Source organism: Pyxicephalus adspersus, chromosome 7 (genome assembly GCF_032062135.1).
Source record: "Pyxicephalus adspersus chromosome 7, UCB_Pads_2.0, whole genome shotgun sequence".
Lineage (NCBI taxonomy): Eukaryota > Metazoa > Chordata > Amphibia > Anura > Pyxicephalidae > Pyxicephalus > Pyxicephalus adspersus.
In genome coordinates this window covers 45,411,370-45,431,844 of record NC_092864.1, presented here as the reverse complement: position 1 = coordinate 45,431,844, position 20,475 = coordinate 45,411,370, and the positions used below count along the sequence as shown (strand labels likewise).

Genomic DNA, 20,475 nt, shown 5'->3' with positions numbered 1-20,475 from the left:
AGTTCCCAGTCCCCGATAAGTTACAGTCAGCTAGTGGAGACCAGCTCCACACTCAGTACTTCTTCTTTCTCAGACATGCGTTCATGGTGACAGCTGATTTTATTTTTGCTTGCCTGTAAAAAGGTGGACCCCTCCGCTCTATTTATAGGGCCTGAGTCCTTTCTGCCCAGTGCCAGACTTAATTCCTGTCTCTAGAAACCTGTTGCTAAAGACACCAATAACTTCACTAAGTGTGAAAGACACAAATATTCACTTCTTGTACTTATTGCTTATTTACTCTGATCATAACCCTGACCATGAAATGATTCAAGAATCACATTAGACTGGCTTATGTAGTTAGAGCGGGGACACTGAGTGACACTCATGTATTTGTGGCTGGTGGACTGAGGATTAGAGGATAAATGAATCCCTCAAACTCAGGTATCAGAACTTGTATTTTATATAGCAGCATTACCAGCTAGTGCGAAGAGCCGATAAATGAAACGAGAATTCTTGGTAAGCAGAACTGTCAGTCAGCGCTGGGCTGGGGTTTGTCACACAAAGATGCTGGAAAGGCTGGGTAATGGGTTCTTTGATTTGTACAAATAGAAGTCAAGTGATAGTGATTACCATACACACCAATCAATGGCATCAAAATTGCAGCACACACAGGGCCCAGAAAAGCCATTCACTCTGGGCGCATTATGGTTTACTTTATTTTATAATTAGGGTTCACATAGTTCAGGCTCTGATTTATAAACATGTATGTTTGTACATTCTCCCTGGGGCCAATTTATAAAGCCAGGATAATGCAGGGATATGTAGTTATAGCTGCATTATCCCAGTTTTACTCTATCCCTTTTCTGAAACTCATAATGAACTTTATTGCTTAGCTTTGTTTTCAACTGACTTTGATTTTGTATTAATAAAGTATTGATAAGTGTTATTGATAAGTGTTGATAAGCATTAGGTGATGCTTCTTTCCCATGAACTGAATTAGTATTGCCATCACTGCGCCATTATCGACATGTTATCATTGGGTTACCCCCGACGTATTGCGTCTGGAAGCCATTAGATATTATTATTACTTGGCTTCCTTTAAAACTGCAATTTGCTGTTGCACTTTAATTGATTTTAGTAGTATAAATATTACATATGAATTGCAGTGATAACACTATGCATAGCAATAAATTAACACTATATTTGTCACTGATTTATGAATCCAGATCTGTGTTCACTGTATATCCAGTTTCCTCCCACCACCCTGCTGGTAGGTTAATTAGCTTTTTACCAAATGTGTCCCAGTGTGGTAAGTACATTAGATCTTTTTTTGAGATAGACTGATGTGAGAGGTTTGCTGTACCCTGTGTGGTGCATCATATGTCAGTTCTATATTAAAATGATAAATATGGACAAATCCAAAACGTATAGTAAATTCTCAGTGTGTGTAAAAAGGGGAATCTGACATTCCGTCAAACATTTCCTGGTGGGAATCAAATTACTGCCATTGAAATGCATAGATCTGAAAGATTCTCACCGAAAATGTTTTATAAATAGAGCCCTTTGTGCTATTTAGGGAGTATTTCTCTTGGTTGCAATTTTGAAATGGCATTTGTACAAACTTACATTTTCTTACATGTTCATTGTAACATAAACACCTACCCCAACCTATTGTATATCTGTATTTCACAATCAATTAAGGATATAGTAATTGTAGAGTCATAGGGCCTGATTTATTAAATTTCTTCAAGACTGGAGGATACACTTTTATCAGTGAACCTGGCTAAACCAAAAATCTGGAATGGATCTGGTCCAGTATTGAAAACATTCACTATCAAAAAGAAAATTATTTTTAAATATTTTTCCTAATTATTATGTCACTCTATTTGATTGTCTCTCACATTTGATTTATATGACATTTGATTGATCGATATCACTCACCCACTGAGTATATTGCTTTCCATAGGTCAGGTGTCTAATAGGGTCCTATATATAAAAAAGTAGCCATCAGATACCATGGTACTATGTCTCTGTTTATCTTTATTCTATGATTGACACTTTCATAATGCTAGAATTATAAAAGGACAATTTTTTTATAGCGATCAGTGATTCATTGTGGTACTAGAATTAACCTAATCTGGTGATCAGATGATCTAATTACTTGAAGGGAGTAATTGCCATTTTTTTGCTGTGATTGCCACTTTTAGTGACAATGGCCATAGACTTTAATTGCGACAAAGGTGGTTTTTAGGATGTTTTAAAGAATCACAACTGATCCTCAGTGTGGTCATGTGTTCTGATGAACTATAAAGTGGCTTATCAAGCTTATTACTTCATAAATATGGCAGCCCTCATCGTTAGACTTTATCAACCTATAAAGTCTCTGTTGCCTAATTACCTTTTGCCTGCCAATCAGCATTTATTTTTTTAAATTCCATAGACTCAGCATTTTATGGTGAGTTATGTTATCACAACCTGGCCAATAAAGATGGCTGAAGATGCCAAACCCAGTTGAAGATTGGTGGATGGTGACAGCGTCAATTGCAGAATGACAACACAGTCACCACAGATCTGGACTTGGGCACTTTTGTCAGGCATGATGGACTTGATTTAATAAAGCTCTCCAAGACTGGTGAAGATAGACTATCATGGGAGAAACCTGGGTCATTCAGCAAACCTAGACCAACCAGGATTAAAAACATTTGCAAACTAATAACACATAAATTTAAGAAACCCATTGTAGGTTTGCTGGATCACCCATTTTTACCTATTATAGGCAATTTTCTCCAGCCTTGGAAAGCTTTAATAAATCAGAACCAGCATGTACCTATATTGTGCATACTTGCACATTATGGCAAAACCCTCAGGACCAGCAGAATGACATTCTGCAAACATAAAATATATCTAATGCTAGGTCTGTTGTTCCTATTATTCTATAATATTGTTCTAATAAATACATATTGACAATGGCAAGTCTGTGTATTGTGGGAAGCAGACAAAGTGAAATTCTAAATGAAATAATACAAGAATTGAGTTTAGGCATGCATTAACTGCATTTGACAAGTGAGACATATACTTGCTGACTTGTATATGATTTTGCTGGAAGCGGTGTTCTCCTTCTCTGATCACACACAGTGAATCCCTCCTAGTAAGCTGTAATTCCCATTATGCTTTTTTGTAAAACATATTTATTGTTACAGTACCTGAAACTTGCTGGCAATGTAATTTATCTGACAGATTTATGCGATTGGGGTTTTCATACAGCAATACCTCTCTCTATCGTACTAATGCGGGTCAAGGTGACATATAATATGCTGGCTTATTAAAAACTGATCTTGTTTTCCTTTCTTCTAATTATAAGCAAGGTCTCTCACATCTGCTCCTGGTTCTTTTACAATATATTGCTTTTCAATCATATCTGGAGACATACTCAGACTTCAGAAATAATAATAATAATAACAGACATCAACAGCAGATGAAAAACACCAATTAGATAGAACATGTATTTGGAAAATGGCCAGACTGTGATTGTTTTTTCTGAGTAGTGTAAATCTCAAGACTGGGTGATGAATAAAAATGATTGGGCAGGTAAACGAGAGACACCATACCATATGAAATCTTTAATTTGAGGGTGCTTAAATCATGTCCATACATCCCACCACTTTATAATGTCAATGGCACCTAAACATCCCTTCTCTGACTCTTCTTTTCTATATCCCACTTTCAAATGTTATGTCCATCTACAAACCGTGTCCTCAAATTAAATTACTTAAAATGCAACTTTAACAAAAGCTTATGAAAGTTACATTTTATTCTAGTAAGCACCTACTTGCATATGATCATAGGTAAAGTTTTCAACCCGCAAAGCTGTGCTGCTGCATTCACAATAAGGCATGTGTCCTTTTCGGTTTGTTTTCCATGAAATTTGTCCTTTAGAGGTATAATATATGCATCATTTTAGTGTCTGTTGGGTGCCAAAACCAAAGCATAACTGATATAATATTGTTTAGAACTATGTACTGAAAAACAAGGCTGCTCTGTCTGCTAACTGCACACAGGAGGCCAGACTAACAATTGTTAGGCATTGATTTTTATGTCTGACAAGCAAGAAGTGGACTTCAACCCCAAATACCCTGAGAATAGCAAATGATAAAATGCCAACTTTCTCTCTTTGTGCCAAAAAAAAAAAAAGTATGATCACTTGCCCTGTTTCCTGAAGTATATCTGATATTTAGAAATTCAGGGTCAGATTTATGAAGGTGTTTTTTTTCACTTTGATCAAAAGAGAGTGATTAATATGCATGTTTGCAAGAATATCTTCACTAGGGCTATGTACACATGATTAAATAGAGTGGAAGGAAGAGATCATTAGTAGCTATTTTAAGTGGTGCTCATCTATAGAGAGGGGTGCATGAGCAGGATGCCAGCAATTCCCACTAGTCATTTTGTGGTGGGGCAGCTATACAGTCACTAAATTTTAGCATGAGTCAGTCATGCACACCTCACATGACAAAAATCAAGTGTTTGATAGAAAATTGTTGTCAACAGCGCAGCCATTGGGGTTACTTCTGTACTGGCCCTGATCAAAAGAAGTTTTAGACATGTGGGAAGTGGGCCCAGAAAATTTACCTTGTATGGGGCCCAGAAATTTCTGATTGTGGTCCTGCCTGTCAGCATCTGACATCTATAGATTAGTGAAATCAGTGACTTTGAATTTTTGAGTTCACTTATCCTTTCATCGTATCCACATATTGGCCATAGTAGGAGTCACATCATGTGTTCAGTCCATGGATGTGGCGCAGTTCACATTACTTTATTCCTTGTCAATACTGGAGAAGATAGACCATCATGGGAGAGCCTGGTTGATCCAGCACATCCAGCCAACTACTAGCAAATAATTTAAAGAAATCCAATCCAAGTTTCCTGGATCACCCAGATTCTTCCATGATAATCTATCTTCTCCAGTCTTGTAGAGCTTTAATAAATCAGACCCACTGCATTATAGCTGAAGCAGAAAACTATATTAAAAAAATAAAAATAATACTACTTCTACTTTACACAAGTAGAAAAAGTACATGGATGTTCAACCAACAGGAAAAACAGCAGTTCATTTTTATGTGTGCTTTCTGAGATAGACAAGCTCAGCACAATGAAGGGGGTTTATGTTTCTATTCCAAAACAACCAACTATAAAGGCTTAAGAAATAAAAACATTGTAAGAAAGAAAGCTGTCTTCTGCAAAAAAAAAAAAAAATGATACCCGCTTAATTTTTTAACCAAACGTTTGTTTTATTCCAAAAGAGACATCGCCTTTTACTTCTGCAATAAAGAACCTGCCTGCTCAGACATTTTCATTTTTTAAAGTGAAAAAGTTTCTTTTAAAATTGATTTTGACACTTTTCATTTTTTTAAATAAAATGATGTAAAATTTATTACAGATCTACACTAATTTGTGACTTTAATATTTGACTAGAGTTCAGTTATAAATGAATAGATAAAATTAATTGGACATACTGTGAGACTAGTAAAAATATTATTATACTTTCTGATTTTCTGACCTAAATATATTGCCAAGAATCTATTTTATCTTCTGCCAGGTCACCAGATCTAACATGCCAAATAAAGTCATACTACACTGCAAGCTGATGATATGCCAAAACAAATTGCCCAGCAGAAATACAGAGTAACTCACCTATTAGTTTGCAATATTTTTGTTAACTAAATTACTAAACCCTTATCCTGTTACATAGCAGAGAACTGTATTAAAGCCCAAGAATTCCCTTTGCTGCAACATGACATTCATCCATATCCCCATTCTGTTTAAAACTATTGTCCATTTAGGATAAAAGATTAATTAATAAAGGTAATTCATTAATTAGGGTAAATTTGGAAAAACCCTCACCTATTTAATAATTCCTACTTATATTCCTATATAATCACCAAGCCCCTGTATATAGCCCCTGTATATAGTCAATGATAAATAGATACCCATGCCTTATGCATCTCTATGTCTATGCTGTGTGCTTAGTTTATAAACAGGTAGAAGAAGGAAGAAGGGAAGAAGGGTAGGATTGCTCTTTAGGTGGATAACCTGCTTTAATACAAACTTCTTAGTTTAAATTCAAAGAGGTATTACATTTTTTTCTGATGCTATTCACAGATTTGCTCAGTCATCCCTGGAACTGTATTTACCCCTTAGGGATTGTTATAAGAAAATTTCAGCTAAAATACATTTGTGCCCATATTTCTCCCACATTAACTGGATATAAAAAGAACTCCAGCAGAGTATCAGTCTGACATGTTGCATTATCTCACCTGGAGTCTGAGAAAATGTGTTATCTGTGCAATCTGGCTATGTTAGAGCTACAGAAAGTGTTACCGAGGCCACTACAGCTCAACATTATAAAGAAACTGAACTCTGTGCCTGAAAAACACAGGAGGAGGAACTGGTCATCAGTTTTGCCTGTGATCTTTCAGCGGAACCTTCTCCTTTACTGACTTACCAAGCCTGATTTATTAAAGCTTTCTGAGACCAGAGATGAATCCAGAAAACATGATATTTGTACCTGCATTTATCAGCTAATAGCAAATGATTTTTAAGAAATCCATTCCAGCTTTGTTGGATCACACATGTTCTCCATGATAGTCTTTCTTTCTCAATCTTGAAGAGTTTTAATTAATCAGACTCACCATGTCGTGTAAGAATGAACAAAGTAGCCCCCAAACCATTTGATAGGAGAATTCACAGTTTATTATCCAACAACAAAAAACAAGCCAACTTGTTTTGGGGGTCCACAAGGGTTTGGTGGGACTACTAAAAAGACTCTGTACTTAGTGCCTACAAGAGTTATCTTCAAAGGTTTTTATTAAAAAGTACCCAAAGTAGGGGATATATCAGTGAAGTAGAGGTCTGCTGAGTGGCCTGGCTTTGTCATCAGTGATGACTCCATTGAAAAAATTCCCCTCAATAGTTTTTATTTCTATGGACATAGACAGAAATAATTAAATAAATACTTTGTATTCAGTTACTTAATACTTACTTGAGGGCACATTTGGGCCATGTGTTACCTCAATGTGTTGAAATGTGTTAAGGCAGGGATTTCAAATTCTGGCAACGTCCTTTTTTTTTTGGCCCCCAAAGGAATCCTAAATATGAACTGCAGCTGGCCCGCCGCTGCATTGAAATAGGGCCGCTACTACAATTCCCGGCATCACTCACATCTATAGACCAGCGGCCTCTCTGTCTATGCGTGGCCCCAGATTGAACTGTTTTATAGACGTAGGAAATTGTAGTAGCGGTGCTATTTCAATGAAGAGGGAGTTCCAGCGGAGGGCCACTCATAAGATTTAGCCCCGCATTGGCCGCGTCTGGCATTTCCAGCACTCCCTCGCAGCTACACATGGAAGGTGCCAGGAGGCTTTTGAAGTTACAGGGGCTTCTTGGCGACCCATGGCCTTGTGCCATATAGCGGTGTCTCAGGCTGTGCGTAGCCTGCTGTTATTCAAGTGATGCTGGTCTTGATCGCATCAAAATTATATATCTAATGAGAAGAAAAAACTTCCTCAATTATTTAAAAAAAAAAATTAAGGTTGGCCTGCGACTTTATCAAAGTTTTTAAATTTGAGTTTGACACCCCTGCGTTAAGGGGTCATTCTGTGTGGGCAGCCATTGCACCTAAACTGTATGTAAAATCAAACAATACACTACTTTTGCTGCCTTTTTATGATAAGAAATACTTTAAAAATCTATTTGTGATATCTGTTCAGTAAATGCAAAAAAATCCCTATTAATCCTGCCATAAATTGTTCTCCGTCTGTGCTGCACTCTGAACATCAATTACGTTGTTCCAGGATTTCTCTGTGCTCTACATGTCATCTCCCCCCTTTTTTCTGAGAAGACAGGCATGTGTATGTCTAAGGACTGGTAACAAACAATATAGAAATGTTTTTAGGTAATACATATAAAAAACAGGTATGTACATTTAGGTACATTTATTTTCAATGTAGGTGTGGTGTACTCCAGTGCAGTTCCATTACTGCTACTGGAAAAGTGCATTGGAGTGCTTTAATGAATGACACTGCAATGCAATGCACCACTGTGTGTTACTGCTACCCATAAGAGTGAATAGCCCTACAAATCCAAAGTGTTGTAGTGAACACTTCTTCTCTCCACCACCCACCTTCCTTCATTTCATTTCCAATGACTCATTTCTGGGCATATATTTTCTATTATTATTAAAACAAATATGAAATTATGGAAGATTGAGCTTTGTGCCTTTGATATAATAAATCATATACATCTATAATATTTGTAGAATCACATTCTTTTCAAACAATTCAGATTTGCTTAGCAGTAATATTGCTTTTATCTGCAAAGAATAGTATTGTATGAGTGGTGCCCTGAACAATTATTAATATACCATATTTATCTTTTATATTCAGCATAACAATAACAAGACAATTCCTTTGTGTGTAATATGTTTTGTTCTAAAGTTTTCAGGACTGACGTAGATAAGAGGTTACAGATATACCAGTTCTTTGTTTTAATCCAATCTGTCACCCCATTGCCCTATTTTCTCAGAACTTTCAGCTGTCATTTCACTCTTTTATAAAGAACTGACAATGAAAGAATGCTAAAGTGCAGTAAAAATATAGAAGAAAACAAATAAAAACTTACTATCAGACCAAATAGTCAATCTAGACTAACCACCTAAGCGTTACACTGAGGTCTAGATTTCTGTACCAAAAGTGATCCACTGTTTTTCATGAAATTTTTTTTTTAAATTGTAGACCTGTAACGAGGACGACGCTGGATGAGCACAGGGGGACCAGGTAAGTAAGGATGTGAAAAATCTCGGGCTTAACCATCCTTGCAATTTTTTTTTGCCCGAGCGAAGGTCGGGCTTAACTGCAAGGAGGCTAAAGTGTAAGGAATATGAAAACAATATGCAAAACTCATGACAACTTTTTTCCAGTTTATCTCTAATGAAGTAGTGTATGTCTGTGATATCCGTCACATGTCTGCAATGCAAGCACATCTTCCCTTCTTCTGCTCTTCAGAAAAAGACTGCCTAATTTTCCTAATTTTCTCCTTGAGACTTCAACAGTGGGTCTGTTATAATAAAATCCCAACAAGTACTGGGTGCCTAGAAAGTAATTTAGTAGCTAACACTCTTGTTTTGTAACACAAGACACTATCTGCATGGGGTTCCTTCTACTTTGTGTTCACTCCTATATTCACTCCTATATCCCAAAAACATGCTGGTATGCTAACTGATTTCCCTCCAATACTGTCTTTGGACCAGTGGTCGCCAACCTTTTGGACCTTACAAACCACTAAATTCATAATTTTAAATCCAGTGGTGTGTAGTAGAAGCGAGTGTGCAGTGCATGGGCCAGGCCCGGAATCCAGGCTGTGCATGCGTGGGGAGCTGTATGTCACATAGTGATGTCATGATGTCAGAACCTGCCCACTCCACCATCACATGCTCAGACCTGCTTGTTAACAAACAACTTGGGGGGGGGGAGGGGGGACAGTAGCGCAACTTTTGTTGTGTCCATACTGGCGAAATGATCAGCGGGGTCAGAAAATGGAGCCGTGGACCACCAAAATTTTCTCACAGACCACCTGTTGGCGACCACTGCTTTAGACCAAATGACTATAATAGGGACATTCAATTGTGAACTCCTCCAAAGGGGCAGTTAGTGACATGGATATGGAGCACAGTGTAATATGCATGTACTGCTAAAAATAAATAATGATAATAGTCATCATCATCATCTGCTGGACTGTAAAACAATGCCTTGTTATGGGTAAAACACTTTCTTTACAGTTACAAAAGATAACAACACTTAATTATAAAAGTTGCATGACAGTGAATTTTGATGATTTACATATGTTTCCATGCTGATGCCGGTACATATTTTAGTTATATTGAATATACCAACATAGCCTGCTGAAGGACTGCTGGTGAGAACCTGTTGTTTTTTACAATTCAGATGAGTGATAGAAATAAACTGAGAGATGGATTTCCTTTATGTACATTTACTTTTACAGACTAACCAAAGAAAGCAAGTTTTAAAACATTAACACATACTAATATGTATAGGCATGGTTTGTGCAGGATATCCCCAAAAATCCACAGATATCAACATTAAAAGAATAAGAAATTCCCAAAATTCAACATTACAAGAATAAGTCCTTTCCCTTTCCTTCACTGAAATTCTGTTCCCTTTTTAAATCTACCTACCTGACAATCATGTACCAAGTGATGCTCCCGGGAGCTTGTTCCCCCGATGGTTGTCCTGTGGGTGCAGTGGTGCAGTGTTCACACATCACACAGCAGTGACATGTATGGGCCACCAGCATTGGCAGACAGGCTCATAGTAACACATTAGACCTGATTTAAAATACTGTACATAAAAACTAAAATGGGGCTTTAAAGCATCATAATCTCCAACACAATTTTTTCTGGTTCTGAACATTATTATGAATAAATAAATTATGACAAATATAAAATAAGTCAATTATGATGAAAGATTATCTACAGGTTATACTACAACCTGAACCCTTCTGAAATTGTATATTTGGGCTTACTGATACCAATACTGTGTTTTGTTACCACAGTGGGGTTCTCCTTTACTTTGCTGGAGGCAGCCTTCAGTATATATCAGCAAATGCAAAGCACCTTTTTTTGTTTCAAGCATCGCAAGGAATAACATGATGGAATGTTAGAATCCTGACGTTGTGCTTTCAATATCCAGCCCGTGTTGTTATGAACTCAGCACCTTACTCACATGCTTGATATGATATCTACAGATTACTTAAGGGTTTATTTTTACAGGACTACCTTTCAGGGGTGAACCGCAGTGATGCAGTCAGGGGATACAAATAGAAATATGACTTGTTAAAATCATTAACTCTATTTTTAGCTATAAATTAAAGCCGACAGAGTTGTATAAATAAGGGCTTCCTTTCCTCATTGCATTTTTAATCAGACCTTGCATGAATTTCCTGCTGGAAGAAAAACAGAAATGTGTACATGGCATATGGGAGTTGTACAGGAATGTAAATATAGGCTACACATAAGTGTAGTAAAGCAAAACTGTATATAAGGTGGTCCAACTTTTCTATGACTTCTTCTTCCTCAATAATTAGAATGCAGTGCTAGGCACACAAGAAAAGCTTACTGAAAGAACACAGCTATGCTCTGTCTAAGCCTAGATTCAGAATGGCGGTAGGGTTGTGGTGTGGATACTGCTTCCTCATACCAGAAAACCACTGCCTCAGGGAAATTGTTACACCTACCATCTACCCGTGGCAGCATCATGGAGAATAATTAGGAATGGTATTGGGCAGTACAGTGCCGCTTATTGCCACTTATTGCCAAATCTGCATATCCTGTTGCAGTGCAAGTGACCAAGTGTTTGGTAAGATACTAGGTGCTGGGAGACACATAGGATCGCTTGATCCCGAGGCAGGTATGAACCTAGCCTAAAGGATAAACTAAGGATACCCCATCCCATTTACCCATTGCTTTTTACAAAATAAGAACAGGAAACAAATGCCTAGGCAGAAGGTAAAATATGTATAGCCAATACCTTTTCTTGGATAAGGAAATTGTTTGAACTCTTGGCCAAATTACTTTTTACTTTCTATGTCCCATTGGGAAGATGTACCTAAACTTCCTGTCTTGAACACTTAACAAAAAGTGATGATAAATCCCTTTGAGGTCAGGGGAATCCCCTTCTTAGACAGTTGTCTGCAGAACAGGTGTCCCTATTGGGAGATTTCCCCTCATTTCCTTGCATATTGTACTATTCACATTGAAAATGCTCATCAGTACAAATAGAAAGGGATGGATCTGCCTAGTGGCAACACAGACATTAAAAAAAGGCTAAAAACGGTTCTAATCCTTCTGAACTCTTTTAAAAACAAAAATATTTTTATCATACTTATTCTTTAACTTGGGAAAATGAATTGTCAAAATAATCAGCATATCAACAGTTGGATAACTTTGAGTTAAAGAAGATTTGCGTGTCAAAAAAGTATAAAGCTACCAATTGCATTCGGTAATACAAGTCCCCCTTATGTTTTGTCTTGTATTACGATCCTGAAATATGTTCATTGTGACCACTTCCTTCCATAAGTGCTCACCCTGGATTAAAGTTTCTACAAACCAAATAGGGGCATAATAGTATTTTACTCCTTGCTCTGTCTGGGTGTATGAGCTATGCTTTGTAGAAAACTATATTATTTTAGTAGGTAGGACCCCTGAAAAAAAGAGAGAACCACCCAAGAGCCAATAGAGAGGGGTTGAAGACAAGAGGTGCCCCAAATCTTGCAGCCTTGGTGCCTTCTGGGTTTCTAAAATACTCTGCAAGAGAATCACAATAGATGGACCTGAAGGTATCCTGTATGACATACTTGGTTCCCCAACTGTTTGAAAGTGTGATAAACTTTTCTAAAATGTATTCTGCTAATGCTGAGCTTTGTTGCATTTGGTAATATTTAAATTTTTAGAAGCCATTGAATAAATAACAAAAATTAAGTTTCACCTTGGAGTTCTTGACCTCTATAAATCGACTCAGCACCAGTGTAGTCCTCCAGGAATTCAGATAATTCATGATTTATAAAAGAGGGTAAAAAAGTCAAACATAAACTTTTAGCATTCTTTTTTTAAAGAATTATTAGTGTTGCTGGGAGCAAGGGATATTTTCTTGCTCCTAGATAATTTTCTTACAAACATTTATTACAAGTGACCAGAAATGTGTTCTCCTGCATTTGCAGAGTGGGCCACTTGAGCCTTCTGTCCAGCAGTTTTTCAACAGTTTCTACTCTCAATGATTGCCAAATCCATGTTTTATTTTTCTTCTCTCTATTAGGTAGAGTAGCTCAGATAAATGTTAAAAAGAAAATGAGTGCAGTATGCAGGGGGTAAAGATAATCATATACATAATATAGAGTGCTGCAGACTGGAGGTCTGCTTTAATAAATTAAATACAGATAAGGCTTTAAACCTGATTGTTAAAACATATTCAGTGGCTCCTATCATGCTGGCTCGTTAGTGTGATGGGCAGCCTTAGATACTGTATATGTGGGAGCTAGCACACTTTTTATGCATAAATTCTGCATTGGCATGTTAAATCACCCAGACCACCTAGGTTTTGGGTTAAAAGGGTATATAAACCTATATATAGTTACCTCCAGTTGCTTGCTTACTATTACTGTTGTTCTTTGCACTTAATATTTATTGAAGAACATAAGCCAAAAATAACAGCTTTTGTTGCACTCCTCAATAGAAATTTGGACTTCCTGCAAAACTTTATTTTTACTCTATGGGCCTGATTATTAAAGCTCTCCAAGACTAGAGAAGATAGACTATCATAGGAGAACCTGGGCTATCCAGCAAACTTGGAATGGATTTCTTAAGTCATTTGCTATTTGTTAGACCAGATCCATTTTAGGTTTGCTGGATCACCCAGGTTCACCAATGAAAGTGTATGTTCAACAGTTTTAGAGAGCTTTATTAAATCAAGCCCTATGTTTCTTGAGGGTTGTAACTCTGGAGCTTGTCATTTGCTGTAATTTACTGTTTTTGGGAAGTTGATACATTTTTCTTAGTTCTCCAGCTCAACCACAACTGAGGTTGAAGGCGATTGCATTGAAGTCAATAGAAGCAGGTGGGCCCTGAAGAGCATCCAGAAGAAATATGTTGCATTCAGCCCCGCGGCTGGAATTCACCATCCTCCAAATGTCTGCACAAAAATGTTCCCAATTGCTCCCATGTAAACCACTGTGATTAACTGAAGGTCTGAAATTAGCCTTAGGATGCTGAAGACTTTTAGCATTGGACAGCCATTGGTGCACATTTATGGTTTATTAGCTTTCCTCATTTGCCAACCTCAAATCTTTTTGGCCTTACAACAGCCATTAAAGCAGTATAACATAATCAATAGCAAACAAGGACTGAAGAAACAATACAAAGCAGACCTGTCTAAGGATGATATTAAATGCAGCTTGTTAATTCTCAGTTTATTCCTCAGTAAACTAAAGCCTACGCAAGAGTTGAAAAACAAAGTAAACGTATTTTTTACAGCTGCTTTATAGACCATAATCACTAGAATCATACTGATGCTTTCCATAGGATAAATCCAAGAATAAAATTGTATTTTCAAGCACACACAACATAGAATGGATATTTAAAAATAATTTGCTATTTGCTAGCAAAAGTTTTAAATCATGGACCAGATCTATTCCAGGTTTGCTGGATCACCCAGCTTCACTTTTGAAAGTGTATTCTCTCCAGCCTTGGAGAGCGTTCATAAATCAGGGCCATTGTACTTAAATGTCAGAAATGAGTCCACTTCATTCTACAAATCTCTTAAGCTTTAGAGTTTTTATTTCGGCAGCGGGGTGGCCATGCAGAATATCCTGCGTTTGTATTTGGCTTTCCTGCGGATCCAAGTAAAGGAAAGACGCTGTATTTGGTTCATTTATTTATCCGAAATTGCAGTTGAGGTCTTTATCTTGACCTTGAGCACAGAAGAGTAAATCACATGACTAAACCGTGACATGGGAACATTTTAAAGACTGACGGCAGCGCGTACAAAGTACACAGTGATTTGGAAGTCATTTTAAGAAGCAGTGCCAAGTGTCATGTCGTACGAAAAAAATCATCTCTCACCCACTTTCAGTAATTGCTACTGTGGCTTTGTAGTATGGAAACAAAAGTGGACCCGTAAAGTATATACAGGGGGTATACTGCATGTGTAGTACGCATGATGAGTACAGGGTGTACTTTTGCTTTTATAGTGTTTTTTTTTTTGGTAGGAGATTTTAACAATTTATTATACTTTCCTTGCATTGAAATATTGCAATTGTAAAGATATAGGCGAGTGTTGCAAGGATAGACCTTAATGCAGCTCTGTAATTCTTTTCCTAAATTTTTTTTTGTTTTTAATGCACCAGTGCAGTGTTCAACCCAGAAGTGTTTTCAAGCTGGGTGGGAAGGAGCTGTAGGTGGGTGGTAGTCCCTGTATTGTGACCCAACCTTTCAGTTCCCACCCAAAAACCGAATGGTTACTGAAAAGTGCCAGCAAAATGGGGCAGGGAAAAACACTGCAGTACTTATATTTGGTTTGGTATTAGATATTTTTAATCCCTGTACAGCAAATCTCAGTTTGGGTAAAGGAAAAAAAGCAAAAGAAGCCAATCTGTGTAATCTGTGCATTTAGCTGTTTGCCTGAAGTTTACTTTTTAACTAAAACTCTATTTAAAAAGGAACTTTCAGCAAAAAAAAAAAAAATAAATAAATGCCAATCTCACTCAGCTTATTTGATGTATACATAATATTGAGAATGCTCAGATGGAGCAGCCTGCAGCCTCCTGGGATGTGATGTATGCATTCCAAATTTTCCATTCAAATTTCCCATACGGCAGAAGGGGGACCTCTCCAAAAAAAAAAATTTAAATACAATCATATACATTTCGTTTATTATATAAAGGGGTGAGTTACTCTAATCTACTTTATTTAAAGTTAAAAATGCGGTGATAACTCCCCTTTAAAGAATTGTTTCATGAGTTCTGGGTTAGGTTTCCTTTTAGCTGGGAGTGCGCTGTTTTCAGAAATCCCACTGGGGAGATTCTTTACACCCTCTCCATGACTCCGACAGCAGTAGCAGTTCGATTTTTCAGCCATGCTTTCATAAATTGTTTGTTAGGTCTCTGCACATTGTACTCCCATAGGAATCCCACTAGAGGGAGCCCTCAAGTATATATGTCATACCTATAAAAATTTACTTCCGCAGGTAATACTTCAAGCTTAGCTGAAAGGGACAAACATGGACTCTCACAGGATGGGAGTCCCCAGATGGGGTGTTGGAAAAAGTGCAAAACAAAATATATTTTAGTTAAGTTGGTATTTTTTTTACCTTCTTTTGCATAAACATGAAGCTCTTATAATAAAAACCTTGGTATAATCTTTGAAAAAAGTCTACAGGTACTCATCACCTAGAAATAGAAGTATCAGACATTGTCTGCACATAGTAAAATGTTTGCTTTTAGAATCAGGGTCAAAGAGATAAAGAAAGAATACATAAGTAGGATGTATGATTTTTGTAAAGTGATGCAAAATTTATTAAGAAATAAAAAATAAATTTAAGTTGGTTGATTGGATAAAAGAACAGTTTAGAACTTTAAAATAAATGAATAAATGAATAAATTCCAATTACAAACAGATAAATGACAAAGGACAAGCTTAGTCCCCCCAGGTGTTTACATGTCCCACCTGGCAGCGGCAACTTTCAACATTCATATCCTGGTTTGTAGCTGTTAGGAGACTCATATCTGGCCGGTGATCGGGCAATGTAAGCCACTGCAAATGGTCACTTGCAGCAGCACAGGAGATCAAGCAATTATCTGTCTGCTCTGCAGATCGACATCCCCAGTTTCCTTTTAGCTGTGCATGTGTCTGTCTCAGCATCCCCTGCACATAAAATGAGACTGTGTGCAGCTGAAGGGGATTTGAGAGTATGTACTGCAGGTAATGAGTGCATTAGTTCCTGGCTATGATCTTGCCCTGCCATTAGCTACTGGTCCTTTAAAGCTTCTCAGCTTCCAGGCACTAGTCGCCTGTTATAGCATTTAACCTGTCTAACCTACCAGTGGTGCTATTATCTGTTGAATTTCCTGTTGTTGACTCTGCCTGTCTTCTGGGCCTTTAGTTGTTTCCTGCTTGGACTGACCTCTGCTTGTCTTAACTCTTGGATACCTTGTTTAGTGGGCTGACAACCTTTTAATGTCCCTTGGCCCTGTTTCTGGACTTGTCTCTGCTGGACTCCTCTGTATTGCGTATCTGTGGATGACCTGGTAACTGACCCTGGACTGTATGACTTCCACCGTCCTGCTTTCAATCCTCCTGGTCCTCTGTCAATCCTTCCCTGATGCCATCCTTTGCACATTGAAACCCTTGGAACCAATGTGGGTTGGTGCAGTGGCTTACTCCAGGTAAAGAGCGCAGAAGTAGATTAGTGGATGGGCACCTGGTGAGCACTGGACCAGGTCCTTACAGTAACAATATAGTACTGAGCTGACCATACCTGAGCCCTTATACCTAAATGTGACATTGCTTCTGATTTTGAGGTTATACATCTCATTCCAGTTTTTTAAGACTTGGGTGCACAGGCAGAACTAGATTTTAAAGACTTGGACGTTGATGGATTTCAAGGCTAGGACTGTTGGGAGAGGTGAGCAAGCACTTTATGGAGAAGACAATTTACCTTCATATATGTATGTGGCTAGGAATAAAGGATGATTATTCTTTTCTACATAATTACTGAATTTCTACTTCAAATAAAATCCTGGTACACCCTACAGAATAGGGAAGCAGTAGGGACCAAAAAAAAACTGCTTTATTATATATTTGTGTTGTAGAAATCTAGTGGACCATAATCTATATATCTTTTTGTAGAAAAAAATGAATGACTATTGGGCAATTGGGAATTCCAGAAAGAAGATAAGGAATGGCTATATGAACATTTCTCTTTGTCACTCTATTGTATCAGTAAAGGAAATATAAAAGGAAAATAGAGCGTTTGCAGTTTGTATAATAATATGCACATCGTCAAAAAAGCAGGGACATTCCCAGGATTAAACATTTCCAAGGACATCCTTTGGAAACTAGAAATGGTCTGGCCTTTTGCCCTAGTTTATGTGATGGCATTGTGTACGTGTAATGCACCAACCCAATGTTCACAATCACAGACAGTCATTCCACTCCCCTTTACGAGAGCAATATGGGACAGAATGTTCACAGACTGAGAGCAGGACACATTTTAAAAGATTAGCTCATGTCTACAAACTATATTATGCATTGGGATGTTTTCATACATTTACTACTCTCATAAAAGCAGCTTTCAGCTTCTTTGGAAGCAGGGGTGCGTAGTCTGCTCCTTCACCTGTTGTCTGGCTCCATCTGTTGACTTATTACAGTTACTATGTCAGCTGTAAAGTATAATTTTGCAAAGTGATCTCTCGATGACAAGGGTTTATTTTTACCAGCTGAGTTCGACCGTTTGTTTGGTACAATGTATCAGAGCTCCTTTGCAAAAACACCTACATTGTGCAGACCTGGAGGGGACCAGGTGAAGGAACAGCTCAAATGAAATCTTTACCTAATCTGTACACATTATCTTTATGTATGGGACTAAAAATATATTAGGTAGAAATGAAATGTTGCATATTAATATTTCATGTCTACCACCTATTTACTGTGGGCAGTACTCTAGCGTCTACTGACTGTAAAATCTGCTCTTTGCATTATTTTATCGCTAAACTGTAAAGATCCAGAATACGCTGCTATAGGTTGGTCTCCCATTAATCTACTCTACTTAGAACATACAGACATCTCAAGAGTCCAAAAGTGGGATGTGACCCTTCCCCCAACTTTCTTTTGCTCATTTAGTCATTTGGTTTTCCAGGAGCAGTCAGCAGGTGCAAAGCTAGTGCTGGGCATTTTATTAGAAAGTCAAGTATGTTCTGCGTGGCAGTAATAAAATATTCTACATATAATGCTTATTTTAAAGATATATGAATGATTGTCATCTAAAGGACTGGATTTGTATAGATATACCCCTAAATGAGCATTTGATGTGTATGTGGACCTTGCAAATGCCCATTGCCGAACAAAACATATGTCTAAAGAACATTCAGAACATTCAAAAATTGGAAAAACTCGGTTCAATAGTCTGTATTAAACTTTTAGCTCTGATTCACATTTATGCATTCACAATAGCAGAGGAGCATAGATGTGTGTACTATGCATTGCCATGTGGTGGGGACAGACAGCTCATTCATTTGAATGCACTTATTTATATTTACATTATCAGCACACCTAATGGAACATGCAATAATGTGCATTACATTAGAGGTAAGCTGACAGGGTACAATAGGGTGTGATTCAGAATAAATAGCACCACGGCACACCGACACTTGATATTGGGTTACCGTGCAATGTTCACCGCATGAGCGTGATCTGGAACTTAAGATCCATTCACACTGCATGCAGATGCACAAGCAGCACCACATACCTGTTAACACACACATTTTGTTGCCATAAGACAATATCTATTATTTAAATGTCCAAAAAAACACATCTGTACTGCTTTTCACAACACAACACACTGCACAAAGTATTTACATCTGTAGGTTGCAGTGTGCTCTCCTGCTGGTGCATCTCTTTTTATGGTATGTGTGCACTGTTGTGCCATTCAGATCACATATTATCACAATGCACAAATGCAATTAGGTCCTTAGGCTTGGCTGAAATCTAAGCATTACCAAGTGGAACATCAAAGTCAGTTACTGTTAGAAAACCCCAGCAAAAACAAGTGTCATACATATCAGCCTATGGCTCTAAACCATTACAATAATAAATGTAACCAGCGTTTAGAAAACCCCAGAAGACCCCATTTAGAAAACCCCAGCAAAAACAAGTGTCATACATATCAGCCTATGACTCTAAACCATTACAATAATAAATGTAACCAGCACAAATTCTAGAGGATTATTAGAAAGGTAATTCAGTTACACGTACAGGTGCCACTATCTATCTATCTATCTATCTATCTATCTATCTATCTATCTATCTATCTATCTATCTATCATCTATCATGGCCATTACCCTTGTTTCTACTGTAAAGTTACTAACAGGTAAGGCTTACTGGCTTTGAAATTCCTGATTTCTTAGTAGTGCAGAGTATTTTTTATCACATTCCACCTGTTGCATCCTTTGTGCGTTGGGTCAGCATCCCTACCACCATAACACCCTTAACTTGCACCATCCAGCTTCAATATTTCAGAAAAAAAGTGAATGCAAGGAATTGCAGGAAATTAGTTGCAACTAAGCTGGTCAAACCTTTGCCAAGGCATGCTGGAAAGTGTAGTTCCACAAGGGTAGACTGTCTTTAGCTGCAAGGCATTAATATATATCATGGAAAAGCGTATCCAGTGGCATTCTATGCGGCACCACACTACACACTTCACCCAATTAGAAAACAACAAATCTATTCACAGTTCAGTATGTAGAAACACTGTTTTACTGATACATGTCTTTACTCTAAATCAGAAAGAAGGTGAAAGATTAAAGGTAACCTGTCATGTTGATGTCTTGGTCGTTCTCTGACATCTTGTTAAATAAAGTTTTGCCACCTTTCCTGATGGAATCCTTTGCTGAAATGCTGGAATAATTCCCAGGCTGTTTCTTCAACACCGGCGAGTGTAAACTTCTCTCAAGTTCGGCTTCCTGTGAGCAGATATAAAAGGGATGTTTGCTGAAAGTTATCAGAAGGAAACAGATACAATATTTCCTAGGGGTGTCTACGATAAATGACAGTTCTAAGTGTAAATCTCCAGTATTTTGGAAACCGCGTGGTAAACAGGCCCAATTATACCGTACAAGAGGGATTATAAAACTAAGTACAGCAGCCCACACTAACC

The 20,475-nt window shown here is 37.6% G+C and overlaps 1 protein-coding gene across 1 annotated transcript in view; it reads right to left on the bottom strand.

The window, feature by feature from the left end:
• The window catches only part of XIRP2 (xin actin binding repeat containing 2), a 92,858-nt gene extending 72,618 nt beyond the window's left edge, over positions 1 to 20,240 (bottom strand). Inside the window, 1 exon segment of the mRNA XM_072418284.1 lies at positions 20,131 to 20,240. Coding sequence (XP_072274385.1) covers positions 20,131 to 20,164 — 34 coding nt within the window. The 5' untranslated portion in view covers positions 20,165 to 20,240.
• Between the last annotated feature and the right edge of the window lie 235 nt (positions 20,241 to 20,475).